The sequence below is a fragment of the Podarcis pityusensis genome (assembly GCF_964106645.2).
Source record: "Podarcis pityusensis genome assembly, chromosome: 9".
Lineage (NCBI taxonomy): Eukaryota > Metazoa > Chordata > Lepidosauria > Squamata > Lacertidae > Podarcis > Podarcis pityusensis.
This window is the reverse complement of record NC_138034.1, coordinates 19,439,672-19,456,803: the sequence shown is the minus strand read 5'-3', so window position 1 is coordinate 19,456,803 and position 17,132 is coordinate 19,439,672. Positions and strand designations below refer to the sequence as shown.

Genomic DNA, 17,132 nt, shown 5'->3' with positions numbered 1-17,132 from the left:
TGGGCGGCTTCCAACCAAATATTAAAATACAGTAATACATCAAACATTAAATGCTTCCCTAAACAGGGCTGCCTTCAGATGTCTTCTAAATGTTTGGTAGTTGTTGTTCTCTTTGACATCTGGTGGGAGGGTGTTCTACAGGGCGGGTGCCACTACCGAGAAGGCCCTCTGCCTGGTTCCCTGTAACTTGGCTTCTTGCAGTGAGGGAACTGCCAGAAGGCCCTCGGCGCTGGACCTCAGTGTCCGGGCTGAATGATGGGGGTGGAGATGCTCCAAAGAGCGGGTTAGAGCAATTTTAATTAAATGGAGACCTTAATTGGCCATTTCTGCTTCTACCTACCTTAACTCCCTCCTCACTCTTCTGGTTAGTGATGACTTCTATATGTGTGAATTGCATAATACTGTAACTTACATTCGTCGCTCTTGTCCCATCCATTACGTGGCGTTGGGAGCAAGCTGGCAGTAAATCACACTGTGCAAGTTGGAGTTAACTTTTTTTTAGCAAGAATGCAGTCTGCACAGACTTGTTGGGGTGTCAGGTCTAATGACCACGGAAGCTCATCCCCAGTAGGTCTGGCCCCTACTGGGCAAGTAGGATCAGTTGCTGAGAGTGAAAGTCCCCACCTCCACACAGCCATCTAAGTTCCCTCCTCTCCAGGGTTTCCTCCAAGCAATTGGAGACTGTGCCTGTATGAAGCCAACCTCTCCTCCACCCGTTTCATGACTCTTCTGGTCCTGGGAGATAAGCGGGGAGGGGAGCTTGTTGCAGACACCTGTGAGTCTTCACCAGCCAGACTCCCCTCTGCCTCTTGGCCTCCCTCCTCCTCTGCTTCAGCTTCTGCCTCTGGTTCTGGGCTCCTCTCTGCCACATACTCTCCCAGCTCACTAAGCCCTGTTGCCTCTTCAGCTTCCAGTACCTCTTCCCTCCCCAGTCTTTTCCTTCTGCCCACTCATCGTTCTCCCGCCACCAGTCCCCGGGCTCTGAGCCATAGCTGTCAACGTTTCCCTTTTTTTAAGGGAAATTCCCTTATTCCGAATAGGATTCCTCACAAGAAAAGGGAAAAGTTGACAGCTATGCTCTAAGCCTTCTTGTCTTGGTGTTTCCCCAGCTAGTTCTTCCCATCATTCCTCTGCACCCAGCCAATCATAGCTGTCAACTTATAGATTTGAAAATAAGGAACCAGCAGCCTCAAAAATAAGGGGTCAGCAGCCAAAATAAGGGATTTTCCAAGCACAGGTATGTTCAACTTCTGAGCTCCTCCAAGCCAAAGGCAGAAAGCCCAGCCAGCAGCCAAACGAAGCCTCAAGTGGTGGTTCCCACAGCGCAGCAATCTGGCAAAGGGGATGCAACAAGGAAAGCCACCGTTTCCTCTCCGCTGTGAAGCGCTGAGCAAAGGCGAGTCCCCAGGCAATGCGGCCGATGTGATCAGCACAAGGCATGCAAGCTCCACCTCCCAGTTGTTCTTAGGCTCCTTATTGGGTGAGCAACGCAGCCAAGCAACACAGTTGGAGCCTCCCTCCTCCCTGGCCGACAGGGAGGGAGGGAGAGGAGCTGCTTCCTTTGAAACCCGGGAAATTTAAGGGACATCATCAATAAGGGACAGCAGCGGGACACAGCACTGGGATAAGGGACTTTCCCGCCAAATAAGGGACGGTTGACAGCTATGCAACCAATCCACGACATCAGGTTAGGTAGCGAAAAGTGTGAGCGCAGCATAGCGTGGCTAGCTTCATCCTAAGTGATCATCTCCACCAAGAGAAATGGAGAAGGCACACAACAGCAATCCCTTTTGAGAAATGAATTTGTGTCTGTGTGTATCCTTTCAGGTAACCCATACTACGACAGCCTGGGGTCCCTTGGTGTGGGGACACTGCTGGGAGCTGTATCAGCCTTCCTTATTTACACCAACACTGAAGCTCTGCTGGGAAGATCTATCCAACCTGACCAGCTACAGAAACTTACAGAGTTACTGGAAAGTGATCCTGCTGTAAGGTAAGAGAGTTGGGTGGGGAAGGACCTCTTTGATGGCAAAACCCATCGACAATAAAGAGCATGCAATGGGTGGAATGATGAGTTCTTCTTTCAAGTTAACTTTGGAATTTATTTATTTTTATGGGAAGAAAGTCAGTTTTGGGTCATGTGGCCGTTTGCTTGGGCAGCTCGAAACACCTAATTGTTTTTGCTTTGTCCCACCACATCCTACAAAATATTTATCTCAGAGCCATTCATGATGTTAAAGCCACAGATATGGGAATGAGTAAAGTGAGATTCAAAGCAGAAGTCGACTTTGATGGACGGGTTGTTACTCGGTCTTACCTGGAGAAACAAGACATTGAACAGCTGCTACAAGTATGCATAAATACGCGTGGTTGTTTTCAGTAGTTTTTCTTAAGTGCACTTAAAAAACCCCAAATCAGTGGTGTATGTACTTTGTATTTATACACAATTCCTCTATAAAGTTTATAGGCTGTATACAAATCTGCCTTATGGGCTTTCAAGTGGAAACCTGGCGTAGAACTCTTTTGACAAGTACAGTGGAACCTCGGTTTTTGAATGTAATCTGTTCCACAAGACCGTTCGACTTCCAAAACATTCGAAAACTGAAAGCGGAAGCCTCAGTACAAATAGGGAAACTCAAAACGGAAGCCACGTGGCATGTTCAGCTTCCTAAAATCGTTCAAAAACTGAAGCAGTTACTTCTGGGTTGTTGGCGTTCGAAAGCCGAAATGTTTGTCAACAGAGACGTTTGACAACCGAGGTTCCACTGTAAATACAACAGGGAATTATTTACAATGTAGCTTTACTTCACAGCTCGCAACAACATAAATGAGGAATTGTTTAATCCTACGTTAATAAGAAGGGTATTATTTTTTGGCTGAGCTGATGTGATGCCTTAGAATGTTCACAGACATTCAGCTCTAGGAAAGTTAAAACAAATGGAATGTAAAAGGCTAACTTTTGCCTGGATCGTGTCCTTTGTATTTAGTTATGCTCTGATAATTCAGTTTTTAACATGGTATGGTTTTCATTACCATAAAACTTATCCTTTTTTTGTGTGTGTGTGTTTTTAAAAGGAAGCCTTGTTAACTTCTAAGAAGTGTGTTCTTAAAAATGAAGGATATTGTAAACGGTGTATAATAATGGGGTCTGCTTGTAACATCTAGTTAAACAGAAAGCTGTGCTAAGCTAATTCATATCCTGCACAGAGGATTCTGCAGCCTGAGTGAGTAGTGCAGTTTAAGCAAGTTTGTGTTCCTCTTCTTAGTGGTTGTAAGCATGTTTCTGCATTTCTGGAGAAGGACAGCAAGCTGCCCATGCTTTATCATCTCCCTACCAAAAGTTCAAATAAAATTCTGGCTTTGGAGATTTCACCAGGCGATGCCTGTAGACTTTGAAGCTTAACCTTGCACCTGTAAGCATTAGAAACCTGCTTTTTAAAAAAAAAAAAAAATAAAAGCCTGAGATTCTCAAGGGTCCTTAGCTCTGTGGATTTTCTGCACCTGCTCACAATCTTGGAATACACATAACATGAATATAGCCAGTTAATAGATATCACTGCCTGCTGACAGTCCAGTTCTGTGCCAACACTGAGTTTAAGCAGTTAGTGAAAATAGGTTCATGCTCCCATTTTTTGAGGCATGGCATGACCCGTTACATGAAAAAGTCTTTGCGTTTACAAGATAGGAAAGCATATTTGTTATTTCCCCCTTGCCACTTTTTAAAGCTTGCTTGCTTAACTTCACGGCAGGAAATCCAGCAGGTGACAACTCCTGAAGAATTAGAGAATTTCATGCTGAAACATGGCGAAAATATAATTGACACGCTAGGGGCAGAAGTCGACCGGCTTGAGAAGGAGCTGAAGGTAAGAGTTTGGCTGGTGAAAAGGGAGAAGGAGAAGTACTTCTTTGCCAAACCAGCCTTGGTGGAAAATGCTCTCCTTCTGTAATTGAGGCTCTGTTAGGCTAATACGCCCATTTCAGGTTCACGGGTGGTTAAAACGTTGTAAACAAAGACCCAGAGCAGGGATGGGAACCCTGTTTCTGTCCAGGGGCTAACATTCCCTTATGGACAACATTCTGGGGGCCGCACATCGGTGGTGGGCCAGATGCAAAAGCAAGCTACCGTATTTTTCGCTCCACAAGGTGCACCTGACCATAAGGCGCACCTACTTTTTTGGGGGGGGGGAATTCAAGGGGGGGAAATATTCTTTAAAGGGAGCGCTGAGCAGAGCCTGTATGCATCCCAGGCTCTGCTCAGCGCTCCCTTTCATGAGCCGCGTGGAGCGTGTGTGCGGCGCTTGCGGGCTTTTCCCCGTGGAGGGAAAAGGGCAGCCCTCCTCGGGGAAAAGCCCCCAAGAGCCACACACACACTCCGCGCAGCTCTTTCAAGGGAGCGTGGCTCTTTGGGGCTTTTGCGGGAGGTGGGGGAAGTGAGAGAGCCTTGCTCTGTCCCTTCCCCCACATCCCGCAAAAGCCAGGGATAGCCACGCGAAGCCTCCCCAGGGCAGCGGGATGAAGGCTCCCCGCTGCCCTGCGGAGGCTTCGCGGGCTACCCCAGAGCTGCTCAGGAGCTTGTCGGGGCTGGCGGGGGAAGCCCGGGTTCTCCCCCGCCCCCCAGCCCCAAGGACCACACATTCGCTCCATAAGACGCACAGACATTTCCCCTTAGATTTTAAGAGGAAAAAAGTGCGTCTTATGGAGCGATAAATACAGTAGTTGCCCTACCTCCAAAAGCCAGGCAAAGAAAGATGCATGATCAAAGTTCAGGGACACCTTCCAGCCAGGCAGAGAGTACAGAGATGGTGTGTGGCCTGGGAAGAGCCCTAAGGTACAGAATGAGAGAGGCCCAGAGGCTGGAGGTTCCCCATGACTGGCCTCAAGGCTCTTGTCTTGGCTTCTCTGGCCACCTCATTTTGGGAACAGCCTCCTGAAGAAGCCCCACTGCGATGGAAGGAAACACTTCAGAAGAAGTAGCTGAGGATGCCTACATCAAGAATTTGTTGTTCACGTTCATGGGGGCTTTAGTTTAGATTCCCTTCCAATTCTTCTATGATTCTACTTGCCCAGAAACGTAATCAGCAAGTCCACAAGGACAAAAGTGGAGCAGTGAGTTGAGTGTTGAATTTGGAAGGGGAAGACCTGGATTCAGGTCCCTGCTCAGTTGTGGAACGTGTTATATGGCCTCTGGTCAGTTGTTATCTCTTCACCTCACAGGCAGTTTTTCATGGTAATGTGAGTGTCCAAGAAGACCATGGAAAGCACCCTGAGCTCCTCAGAGACAGGATGGAATAATAAAATGTTAAATCTGAATGATTTATTTTGCATGTGTTCAGTACTGATCACACGCTTCTTCCAGGGAGTTCGGGACCGTGTACATGGGATTCTCCCTTTTTATCCTCTCCTCAGCCTGGGGAGGTGAATCACTCCAGGCTGCCAAGAGAGCCTCTGAGCAGAGCTCGGGTCCTTGCCTCAACTCAAATCCAAGATTTGATCCATGGTGCGGTGTTGACATTCTTCCCACGTGCTTGTTTAAAAGCATTATGGTTTTCGTTTCAGAAATTGAATCCTGAGGTGCGCCACGTGGATCTGGAAATACTGTAGTCTTCACGGAAGCAGCTTTTAAAGTCTTCCGGATCGGCCGAACTGAGGAACGGAGCAGCATCCGAAACTGCCGGGATCTCAAAAGATGTCATCACATTTCAGCTTTCCGATTCTCTCAGTGCTGGTTTTCCTCCCAGAGTGAACGGCTTCCTTTGAACTGGTTTTCCAGGACAGCTGGTTGCCGCGTGAAAGCGTAACGGGGAGGAATATTTGGGACTAGAAACTTTTAATTTAAATAAGTTATTGAAATGTCAGTTTCTGAAAATGCACACTATATATTTGCTGCCCTAGACCAAGGTTTTGTATCTCATTTGCACATTAGCTCTGATGCAGCTGCTATTCTTAAGCGTATATTAGAGTTCCATGCCCAATTTTAAAGGCTTCGCCCCTCCTTGAGTCAAATGGCTGTGTTCCAATTCTGTAGCCTTCTCTGACTTTTCATGTTATGAACGTAATGAGAATTCTGTCCTTTCCCCCAGTATCATGAGCTGGTAACCTTCCTCCTTGTAGTGTTTTGATGGTTCTTGACAATTTGATCAGACCCACTTGAGTGATCCAATTCGTTGTTCTAGAGCAAACGTGCAAAGAGTGTATGAGTAAATAGAAACTTGTCATATGGCTCCTTCCTTACATTAGCGTTGTGGTCCAATAGTTGCTCCCAGCAAAGCCTGCAAATATTCTACCCGTGAAATCGGGGGAAATGGCATTGTTTTGTAGCCACTGCTGTGTTGCGTCTCCCTAATAGTTCAGTCTAATCCCCTGGATGAAAGTTGCAGGTTTCACTTGGAATGGTGTGGGGGGCAATTGTGGGGTGGCATCACCTCCTATTCAGAATCTTAGGGTGGTATTGTTTTATTATCCATCTGAAATGGAACATTTAGCATGCTCTAAAATGCATTGAGGCTATTTATAAAGAGGCTCCATAATCCAAACAATTTGTGCAACCAATTCCATACACCTAGGATGACTTTAGACTTGTGTTTCTTAAACAGCAAACTGTTTTCAAAACAGAGGGTAGTTTGTTTATATATATATATATATATATATATATATATATATATATATATAACAGCTCCACAATAATTTAATGCCTCTGCTTTTTGAAGAAGAAGAGACAGTCCAAAATCCCTCTAGAACAGCATGAAGCAGAATTGGAAGCAACCATTTGGATTCCAGCCAGAATATTTATTTATAACTTGCACTGCTTATGTCGCTCTGAATGGCAGGCTATGGTTTATAACATGAAACTTCTCGTCTGTGGGGAATAAAACAGTGACAGTTCACTTAAACGTAGAAAGTTCAGTACTGGGGCTTTGAATATTGTTTGCAGTGGGAGCCAGGAAGAAGCAGGAATCCAGATTGTAAACTCTTGAGGCTGGATGACAATCCTGGCACTATTTAACTTGGACGAATTTTGTAAAAGTCAGAGGAAATGTACTCTGAAGGTAAGTGGTATAAGAGGACTGTAACCTTTATCGTTAGCAGAGGCTAAAACTGAACATGAATCATGCAGGTTTGGGGCTGGTTCACACAGACATATATTCAGCACTCGGTGTGTAAGCTGGCTTTGTTGCTAGGTAATGTCATGCAATTTTATCCGTCTTTAGTCCTGGATCTGTGATGACTTTTATAGAAATGTGTCACCATTTGATGTCTGCAAATGTGATGTGCACACATGTGCCAGCCAGCGAAACTTCAGTGGTAAAGTTGCGTTGTAAGGGAGGTACTTTTAAAAAATAAGGAGTTGCTTATTGGAATGACTTTGGCCCGAAGGCTGAATCCCCAGATTCAGTGGCCTTGATAGTGCCGTGGAACAACGATACATAAACCTGCTGTGCAAAGCAAGATATATGGATAATAATAATTTTTAAAACAACTGTGCTGGAGACTAAAATGGATCAGCATTGGCTTAATTTCTAAATTTAAAATGTCGCATTTTAAAGTAAACGCAACTTATGCCAATAAAGGCCAATAACAAAAGTAAATGTAACTTTGAACTAGCAGGCCTCTTGACAACATGAAAATTAACAACAGCATGCATTTTTATGGTACTGTTTTGGATTTTAGGTTTCAGAAATGTACATATTGTAATTAGTACGTAATGATAACTTTATTACATAAATTTAGAAGTAAAGGCACTCTTTGGTTTTTTAAAATCTTGATTTCTCAAGGGCAATTTCTTAGTAAATGCTTAATTGCAGCTGAGGGTCCTCCTCACCCCCAAACTATATTATGGGCAACCTGTTTTTCAATCATTTGCACTTCAAACAGGCATCTTCCAGCATACAGGGAGCTTCTCTACACACACCTCTGGTAGAAGCAAAGGTTAAAGAGGCGTGCACATTAAAACAGAGATGTAACATTCCGTTACGTATGCACATCTATTGCATGGTTCTGTCTGCTGAGAGCATCTTATGGATCAAGAGAAGTATAGGGGCATTAATTTCAAGGGGAGCTTTGTTTCCTTGCAAAGTGTGCTTCGGGTGGGTTTGCAAATGGTCACTCACTTGGTTACACATGGCAAGTAGGAATCTCCTCTAGGCAAATGGGCAGGGAAACTTAAAAGAAGTTGTTTGTTTTGGGTTCCAAGCTTCCAAGTAAATGGAGGCAGACCAGGATGAATTCTCTGGGCTTCTACCCTTTGCAGACTTACTTGCAAGGCTGGCTTTAGACTTCATACTAGATTAATAATACAGTTACAAATGCGTTTGTTGAAAATGTAACTTAGTGCTCTGTTTAAAGGTAAGGTGTAAATATCTGTATAAACTTTAATAGGCAGCGAATTCTCATTTGTAGTGCACTTTGATCTCATCAGTAGTGGCCTTTGATCTCCTGCTGGCGAGTGGTCTTCTCCTGAGCTTGTGAACCTGGTGCCCTCTAGATATTTTGAACTGCATTGGCTCCAGCCAGCACAGCATGTTCTGATCTGTAAAGGTTGGTTCTTCAGCAGTTCTTCAAGTGTGAGGCAGGTCGTTCTTAGTGATATGCCTGAGCAAGGGTGTAAAAAGTGCCTGGGAGGGGATAGGATTGGGAAGCAGTTAGAGCAGGGTTTCCCAAATTTGGGTCTGCAACTGTTTTTGGACTACGGTTCCCATTATCCCTGACCACTGGTTGTGCTAGATAGGGTTGATGGGAGTTGTAGTCCAAAACCAGCTGAAGACCCAAGTTTGGGAAACCCCTGAGCTAGAGTGTCCTCCTTGCATAGGCCAAGACTAGAGTGGGCTGAATAGCTGTTGAAATGAGGGCCACCCTTGACAATCATTGGGATTATGGGATAAATGCTCCTCTCTTGTCTCAACATCTCAACCTGCCTTGGGAAGAAGAGAGTCTGCTTGGGTAGAAGTGTCCCTGCTCATTCTATCCCTATTCTAATCTGTTGGGTAAAGATTCCACTCCACAAATCCTTGCTTGCAGTAAAAAGTTGCACACAACTGCATTTAGGTATCTGCACATGCCTCACCGTGGAAGAGATTGTTGATGTAGTACTGACATCTGAATGAAACAAACAATAAGGGGGGGGGCGGAAAACCCTCTGATATTTGTGAACAGCAGTCTTCTGATGGTCATGCGTCTCATGTCCAAATCACTGTGAAATAGAAGTTTGCACATATATATTTTTTGCAAATGCTGAGCATGCATGATACTGGCAATCCACTTTTCATGGAATTAATTGTGTGCCGGCATAATCATTGAAAGAATGTTTAATCGGGATTCTCTGGAGTTGTCGTTCTTTATGATGCACAATGAGCACTGGCCCAAGATCTACAGAATATTTTTTTATAGACTGTATGCAGAACTAAGGTTGTATTTGGTACTCGTATGTTTGTCTTGTGCTTTGTGGTCTTAGCTCTTTGAGCAGTTAAGGTGTGGTCCTTTTTGCCTACCTTTTTATTGATGCCATGGATGGTTCTGATGTTGTAGAGCAAGCAAGGCTAACCTGTGGTCCTCTAGATGTCGCGGAATGCCAACACGCACCATCCCCTGCCGGCGTGGCCAATAGTAAGGGATGAAGGGGGCTGTAATCCAACAACATCTGGAGAACCACACATTCCGCGTCTCTGTTATAGAAGCCTGAAGAGCCTTGGGTTAGGCAGCAGAATGTCAAGTGGGGTAATGGCGGAACCTGAGAATTGGAATCCTGAAGGCCATGATCAAACGCAGCTAAACAGCACAAACACTGGCTCAATGCCATGAGTTTTTGAATGACACCTTGTGAGCAGTTCTGGAGATTTTGGATGGATGATACCTGAAATTTTTGATACTGCACGTCACAGCGTAATTTCTCTTTCCTGGGTATAATATTTTAACAAGAAATTTCCGAACCGTCTGTGAAAACCGTTAACGCCGGTTTTCGTGCGGTATTGTAGTTAGTATAGTTAACTAGATTGGCAAGTTTTTGTGCTTTTGGTTTGAAAACAACAGAGTCCTGTGGCACTTTGAAACACATTATTATAATGGCTTACCATTTCATGGACTCTAGTCCACTTCACACATTTTTGGTTTGCTTTCATGAATGCATTTGATGTGGTTTCTATGCAAAAGTATTTTATGAAGACACACCTTGATTTTTCTTTTTCTCCCATCTGTGTACCAATCATGGCAGCCAGACCAAATTTCAGGATATGTATTTATGTTTTTTAGCCAAACAAGCTTCATTTGGTGTACTGAAGACATGGAATAAAATGGTGAATCTGCAGATATATTTTTAATGTTGTAAAATCGACCGCTGATGAAGTCTGATGTGCTTGACACCTGCATTTACAGAACTCCCGTTCACTTTCCAAGGGGTTGCATTGAGTGTAGTTGTGCCGTATTTGTGCCAGTGAGTTTGGACAGCATTGCACAGTATTTCTGAGCTGAATTTGGGGGAAATCTAGATTTGCACCTATACAGATAAAAATTAGCATGTACACATTTTATGCAGACCTGGGAATAACTAAGGGGTTAACTTTCTGGATCAAATAAGTCCCCTCGGATCAGTCTCTTGACCTGTCCCTCCCTGGTATCTTTCAAATGGCATTATGTTAAGCTTGCTTTTGCTTCCAGCTGATTCTTTTCTGCACCATTTTCTTCCTGTGTCTGGATTGCCTCTGTGCTATGAGCAACTCATGGTTCCCCATTTTGACTTGTGTGACCTTGGAGGGATCCCACTTGGCCTTTGTCAAGCCCTAGATATCTCAGAAGCACCCCACTTTACCATGGGTTTAGTCAGAGTCCAATGCACATGCATAACTCATGCTTGAGTAATGAAATAGCATTTCCGACAATTGATTTGCTCATGTTGTGGCAGCCTCTGTTTGGGCTTCAGTGAATAGCCTGAGCCCACGTGAGCTCAGATACCTCCCTCTTTCTGCAAAAACTTGCTTATTGAGGAAATCCCCATAAATTATATATTGAACTGAATAGCAAAATTAGTATGTGGTACTTAGGCCATATGCAGACACACCCATAAGGAGATTTTGGGGTCTGTACCTTTAAAAAACACTTTTAGACTGTGTTATTGTGTTTACTCCCAGCAGTCTTGCCTCGGTAATTGATAGGATGAGAATCAACAAACTGAAGCTCAGTCCAGATCAGACTGAGGCACTGTTAGTGGGTGGTTCCCTAGACCAGATGGGTGGGAGATCGCCTGCTCTTGATGGGGTTACACTTCCTCTGAAGGAGCAGGTTCATAGCTTGGGGGTCCTCCTGGATCCTTTGCTGTCCCTTGAGGCTCAGTTGGCCTCAATGGCCCAGAGTGCCTTCCATCAACTTCGGCTGGTGGCCCAGCTACGCCCCTATCTGGACAGGGATAGCCTAACTTCTGTTATCTATGTTCTGGTAACTTCTAGATTAGATTTTTGCACCGCCAAACCTTGCAGGGGACCATTTGCAGGTGTTTGCCACCGCTTTCAAGTGAATTGGACAACGTTGGGCTGCCTCTGATGAAGACGGTTCGAAAACCTCAATTTGAAGACCAGGTTGGGGCAAGATGGTTTGAGCATATTGCACCAATCCTGCCCCAACTGCACTGGCTGCGAATTAGTTTCCAGGCCCAATTCAGAGTGCTGCCTTTGGCCTATAAAGCCTAAATGGTTCAGGACTGCAATACCTCAAGGACTGCCTCTCCCCATGTGAACCGACCCAAACCCTGTGATCATCATCTGAGGCTTTCCTTTGTGTGGCACCACACCGACTTGCATTTATTCGTGCAAGGTTCAATGTCCTTCCATCGAACCTGCTGAGCCACAGATTTTCCAAGGGTTTGGTGTCTCCGCTATGCGTGTGTGACGGGAAAACTGTTGATTCTCTCCCACATATAATGTTCAACTGTCCCCTACATAGCATAGCCAGGACTAAATTCCTGGGTCCTGCTTTACTGCGCTTGGTTGGCAGGCCTGCTGAGTCACATGCCGCACTACTTTTGCAGGATACAGATCCTTCTGTAACTCTGCAGGTGGCGAGATTCCTGAATGCGGTTATCTCACACACAAAAACCACCAAAAACAACAACATCAAAAACTAATCGGACAGTTTTGAAGAGAGTGCATGTCGGATCTCGTCTTCAGTTTTCCTTTTTCTGGGATCCGTCCCTTGGAGCTCTCCGGGCCCCAAGCTGTTATCTGGCTCTGCTCAATGACCCACCCCTGCATCATGGTGTTCACCTTCTGGTGCCGAATATATCGGTCTTTATGCCTCTGTGCTTTTATGTTTGTACATACTTTATGGGCTAATAGCCGTAAATAAATAAATAAATAAATAAAATTTCCTTTGTGTGGCTCCTCCAAGTGAGGTGGCAGCGCGAGAACGGGCCATTTCCGCGGTGTCTCCCCATTTGTGGAATGCTTGATAAACATTCTGCACACCAAACACAAGGCAGAGGCTGTTTTTATTTTTATTATTATTATTGTGCACTCTTATGCAACAGAACAAATGGAGGCATGTAGTAATAAAAACCCAATATTTAAATAAGAGTTAACACTTGAAATAGTAAACTCTAGTAACAAATGTCTCTTTATAATCAAAAAATATTCACTGTTTTTAAAAAGTTGTCTAAACTTTTATGCACTTACTTCCTTAAAAGAAAGGTGTAGCCTGATGTCACATAGAAAACAATTCACACATCCTATAGAAATCCTCACCAAAACATACTAGCCTATATTACACTATTCACTTTGTACAGCATCAGGAATTTGTCTATCCCTAGGTCTCATTTACTTGACACAGGACAAATTGTTAATAGAATCGACGACACGAGAACGAGAGGAATATTAGGAGTAATGAGTTCTTGGTCACAGTATGGCCACAAATATTTTGTCATAGAAAACAGAGCAAAGGCATGTCGGCACTGGGGTCCGTGCAGAAGTGATACACAAGCTTCAAAAGCTGCTACAGAAATGGGAGGAAGATTCAGAAAGAATAAGGCAAATGACATATTTCCCCAGAGGCCATTGGAATTGCTATGGAATTCAAACCCAGGAATTGCTGTTACTTGTATGTACAGTAGAGGCTGCCATGAAAGGGTAGGGCAATCAGTCAAATGTACTGGGAAGAAAGGTGGTAGTTGTGGGTGGAAGTAATTTGAGGTTTTATATATATATATATATATATATATATATATATATATATATATATATTTGAAGTGTTGATAATCGAAGAGGTCCTAGAGCAGAGGCAGCCATCTTGCTCTGTTGAGGACTACAACTCACCTCATCCCTAGCTACTGGCTGAGGCTGATGGGAGTTGTAGTCCACAATATGCCGGCTATCCCTATTCTAGTGAGGAAGCCCAAACCAGATGTGGTGCCGTAAAACAGAAGGCTAAATGTGGTTTAACTGAGGTAATATTGCTGCAGAATGGGGTGGGGGGGGGACAGCAGCTCAACACTGTAAGTTGTTCTGACTTTGTCAAGTAGTATGTAAGTGGTAAAACTGATCTTGGATGGTATCATTTCAGGTTGTAGGTGGGGGACTTCCATGGTTTCCTCCATACTGCAAATGCACATATGACTGAGGAGAGGATTTGGGCAAGGGCCAGTTGCTAGGGCATCCTCTGCAAAGGCTTTAGAAATATACCTGCTCCCAACCAATTCCCCGTCCCGCCGTGCTTAATGCTCACGGGGCTGCCACTAGGGTAGGTCGCCAAGCTTCTGCCCTTCTTTCCAGCCTATTGGCAGGTGGTGCCCTGGGCACTGGCAACTCATGCTACGTCACTGGTGACAGCAAATGATCGGCTCCATAGTTATCCTATTACAGTGGTACCTCGGGTTACATATGCTTCAGGTTACATACACTTCAGGTTACAGATTCCGCTAACCCAGAAATATTCCCTCGGGTTAAGAACTTTGCTTCAGGATGAGAACAGAAATTGTGCTCTGGCGGCATGGCGGCAGTGGGAGGCCCCATTAGCTAAAGTGGTGCTTCAGGTTAAGAACAGTTTCAGGTTAAGAACGGACCTCCGGAACGAATTAAGTACTTAACCCGAGGTACCACTGTACTATTTGCGGGCTCTGAGGCATCGGGATTGCGTTCTCAGTGCAAGGCCTTAACAGTGAATGAGAATATATTCTGTGGTTAGAATAAGGAGGCAAGAGTCGTTTTGTACAAGATGAGCTCCAAAAGAGTATTTTCTCGTGTCTGAGTGTGTCCATGTTTACACTAATGTTAAAAGAGCAGAGCCAAGACAGCTAAAGGAGTGTCAATGTTCAGACAAACTGTTTAAAGGGTGGAGCACCTTAAATGAGAGAGAAGTAGATTTCATGGCCAATTTTGACAGTAAAACTTTTGAAACTGCTCTCCTACTGAGGTCTATCACTTGCGCTGAATTTTCAAACTTTCACAACAGTGAATCCTTCAGCTGGATTAAACACTGCCCTGCTTATACCGCCAGTTTAAATATCGTAGGCATTCTACCTTCAAAAGATTTTGAACGGAGTGGCTAGCATTGCTGCAGTGAGGCTTTGGGAAGCAGGCAATAGGTTTTATCGCTACAATTTTCTGCAATATTGGAAGCGGGAGTGCATGGTTACTGTCCAAATGAACGGTGCTTTCCTGCACTGCCTCAATGGTGTGGAGGCTGGAATAGCATGGGCTCAGTCAGTGACAACCTGCCAACATCACACCATGGCCCCAGTTCCCCAGAAGGGATGGAAAGTTGCTGCATCTTTGACTCCATTTACGTGGCCTAGTTCTGCTGACATTGCTGGAGCCTTGTGGGAGGAGCACACACTGCTAAAGTAACACTTAAAGGATCCTTTAGATCTTACTGTGTAGAATGTAGCAGCTGCTCTAGCCTTGCCCACAAAAGTAATGTCTGTTGAGAGTATTCACATGGATCATATAGATCACTTGCCCTCATGGAGTGAAAACCCTGTTGTGAGACGCAACCATCTCCCTGACTTGACCCAAATGGTTCCTCTTTATAGATGTTTCTATGAGGCTAGGGATGGATGGATGATCAACCTATGTCAGTTTTGTGCCGGTTACACTAACACTAGGCCAAGGTCTGCTCCCTCCCATTTTTATGGATATTGCAAAGACGGCACAAAAAATACCTGCATGTAAATCGCATGCACTCCTTCCATCAAATGTGCATTTTTTCCCCATTGCACCACAACCCTTTAAATGTATTTCCTCCTAAAATATGTATCCTCTCTTTTCGTCGTTGTTGAAGATGCATATTTTTGTACTTTTGGGACCAAAGCTGCAACACAAAATTCAGAGAAGTGCATAATCTAACGGATAGGTTGCATTCCTAGCTGTCAGGAAGCTTGGGGATCTCAAATCTGGCAGCAAAAAGCAGCTCAAACCAATTCCTCTCCCACCCCCAGCTAGGCTACAGGGAAGCAACTTCTGTGTGGCACTTCACAATGCACGAGTGGGGCCCAAGTAGAAATCAGTAGATTACCCTTCCCATTAAAATAGCCAGGCTTACCCGTTGCCTTAGCAAACCCCAAATGGTATTGCTTCAGTGAGGTCTGTTATGTGAATCTGGTGTGCATAATTCGAACAAAACACTTTTACTTGGATTCATACACAAATATTGGATTTCACACTGCTTATTACAAAAATACACTATCATGAGATTATACTGTAGACAAACGTGGACTCATGCATTCCATCTGACTTCTTTTTTCCACCAAAAAGATCAGCAAGTGTCACCACAGGAAACATACACCAAGGCCTGCACTATGTTAGCATTGTGGCAGCGGATGTGTTACGTACAACACTATACAAATAGGACAGAAATGCCGTGATTTTTGAAGGATGGGAGTGTTTCTCTTCTCATCAGGCCACCTGGTGTCCTGCTGATTTACAACAGATTTGTCTCAGAAACGGACGGCACTGAAATGTTGATTGTATGTTAATAGGCAGAGATGGCATTGTAGCCAAATAAAATATATAAACGAAGGATGTGAGCCAGCTAAAGCTAAGCTCAGTTTTTAAAGTCTTACAGGTTCCAGTGGAAGAAAGCCGTGTGTGTACAGTGATACCTCAGGTTACATATGCTTCAGGTTACATACGCTTCAGGTTACAGACTCCACTAACCTAGAAATAGTACTTCAGGTTAAGAACTTTGTTTTAGGATGAGAACACAAATTGTGCTCCGGCGGCGCGGCAGCAGGAGGCCCCATTAGCTAAAGTGGTGCTTCAGGTTAAGAACAGTTTCAGATTAAGAATGGACCTCTGGAACGAATTAAGTACTTAACCCGAGGTACCACTGTACTTGACACCCATGAGGTTTAAAAGCGCTTAGCTTTCGCATGCCAAGACCCCGTAACCCTGCAGCAATCCAGCAAAGGCAGGCAGAAGGAATGACCTCCAAGTCAGGCTTCAATTTATTCCCTGCCATTGGGAACAGGCCCTCTGGCGCTGATTGGCCAACCAAACCTGCCAGGAGGAAGCCTGCCCAAGCCTACGAGGACCCAAACCAATGGCTTCGATTTACAAGGAAGAAGATTCTGATTCGACACCAAGAATAACTTTCTGACAGTGGAACGGACTCCCTCAGGAGGTTCTGGACTCTTCTTCCTTGAAGGTTTTAAAGCAGAGGTTGGATGGCCATCAGCTATGGATGCTTTAGTCGAGATACCTGCATTGCAGGAGATTAGACTAGAAAATTCTCAGGGTCCCTTCCAACACTATGATGCTATGAGGGTTCAGAGACCCTCTGGAATGGTGTTGGTTGTCATGTGGCAAAGGGGGCTGCAAGAAGAGGGAGAGATATTTGACACAAATTGAGGGTGGTGTCAACCTCACCTACGAAAGAGTGTTTCTTCCCCTGCTGAGTGCCTTGTGAGGCAAATACACTTCCGAGGAAGAACTTGAAACAACAAAACCCCAAAGTAATAACGAAAATAAGCTATTTCTAGAAGTGTTATACATTTACAGATTATTCTTTAAGACGCCCAAGCAGCAGCTCCCAAACTTGATATTGCAAGATCTGACGTATTTTTAGACTATGCTCTTTTATTTCACACAGAGCAGCTCTGAACTGTCTCAAGTCACCACCATGAGGGTTTTAGCTCTTTGGGGTTTTTTTTTGGGGGGGGG

At 44.6% G+C, this 17,132-nt stretch overlaps 1 protein-coding gene across 1 annotated transcript in view; it reads left to right on the top strand.

The window, feature by feature from the left end:
- Positions 1-6,622, top strand: part of SLC30A9 (solute carrier family 30 member 9) — a 31,063-nt gene extending 24,441 nt beyond the window's left edge. The window contains exons 15-18 of the mRNA XM_081020023.1: positions 1,828-1,993; positions 2,221-2,350; positions 3,750-3,863; positions 5,557-6,622. Coding sequence (XP_080876149.1) covers positions 1,828-1,993; positions 2,221-2,350; positions 3,750-3,863; positions 5,557-5,601 — 455 coding nt within the window. The 3' untranslated portion in view covers positions 5,602-6,622. The remainder of the gene's footprint in view (positions 1-1,827; positions 1,994-2,220; positions 2,351-3,749; positions 3,864-5,556) is intronic.
- The last annotated feature ends 10,510 nt before the right edge of the window (positions 6,623-17,132 follow it).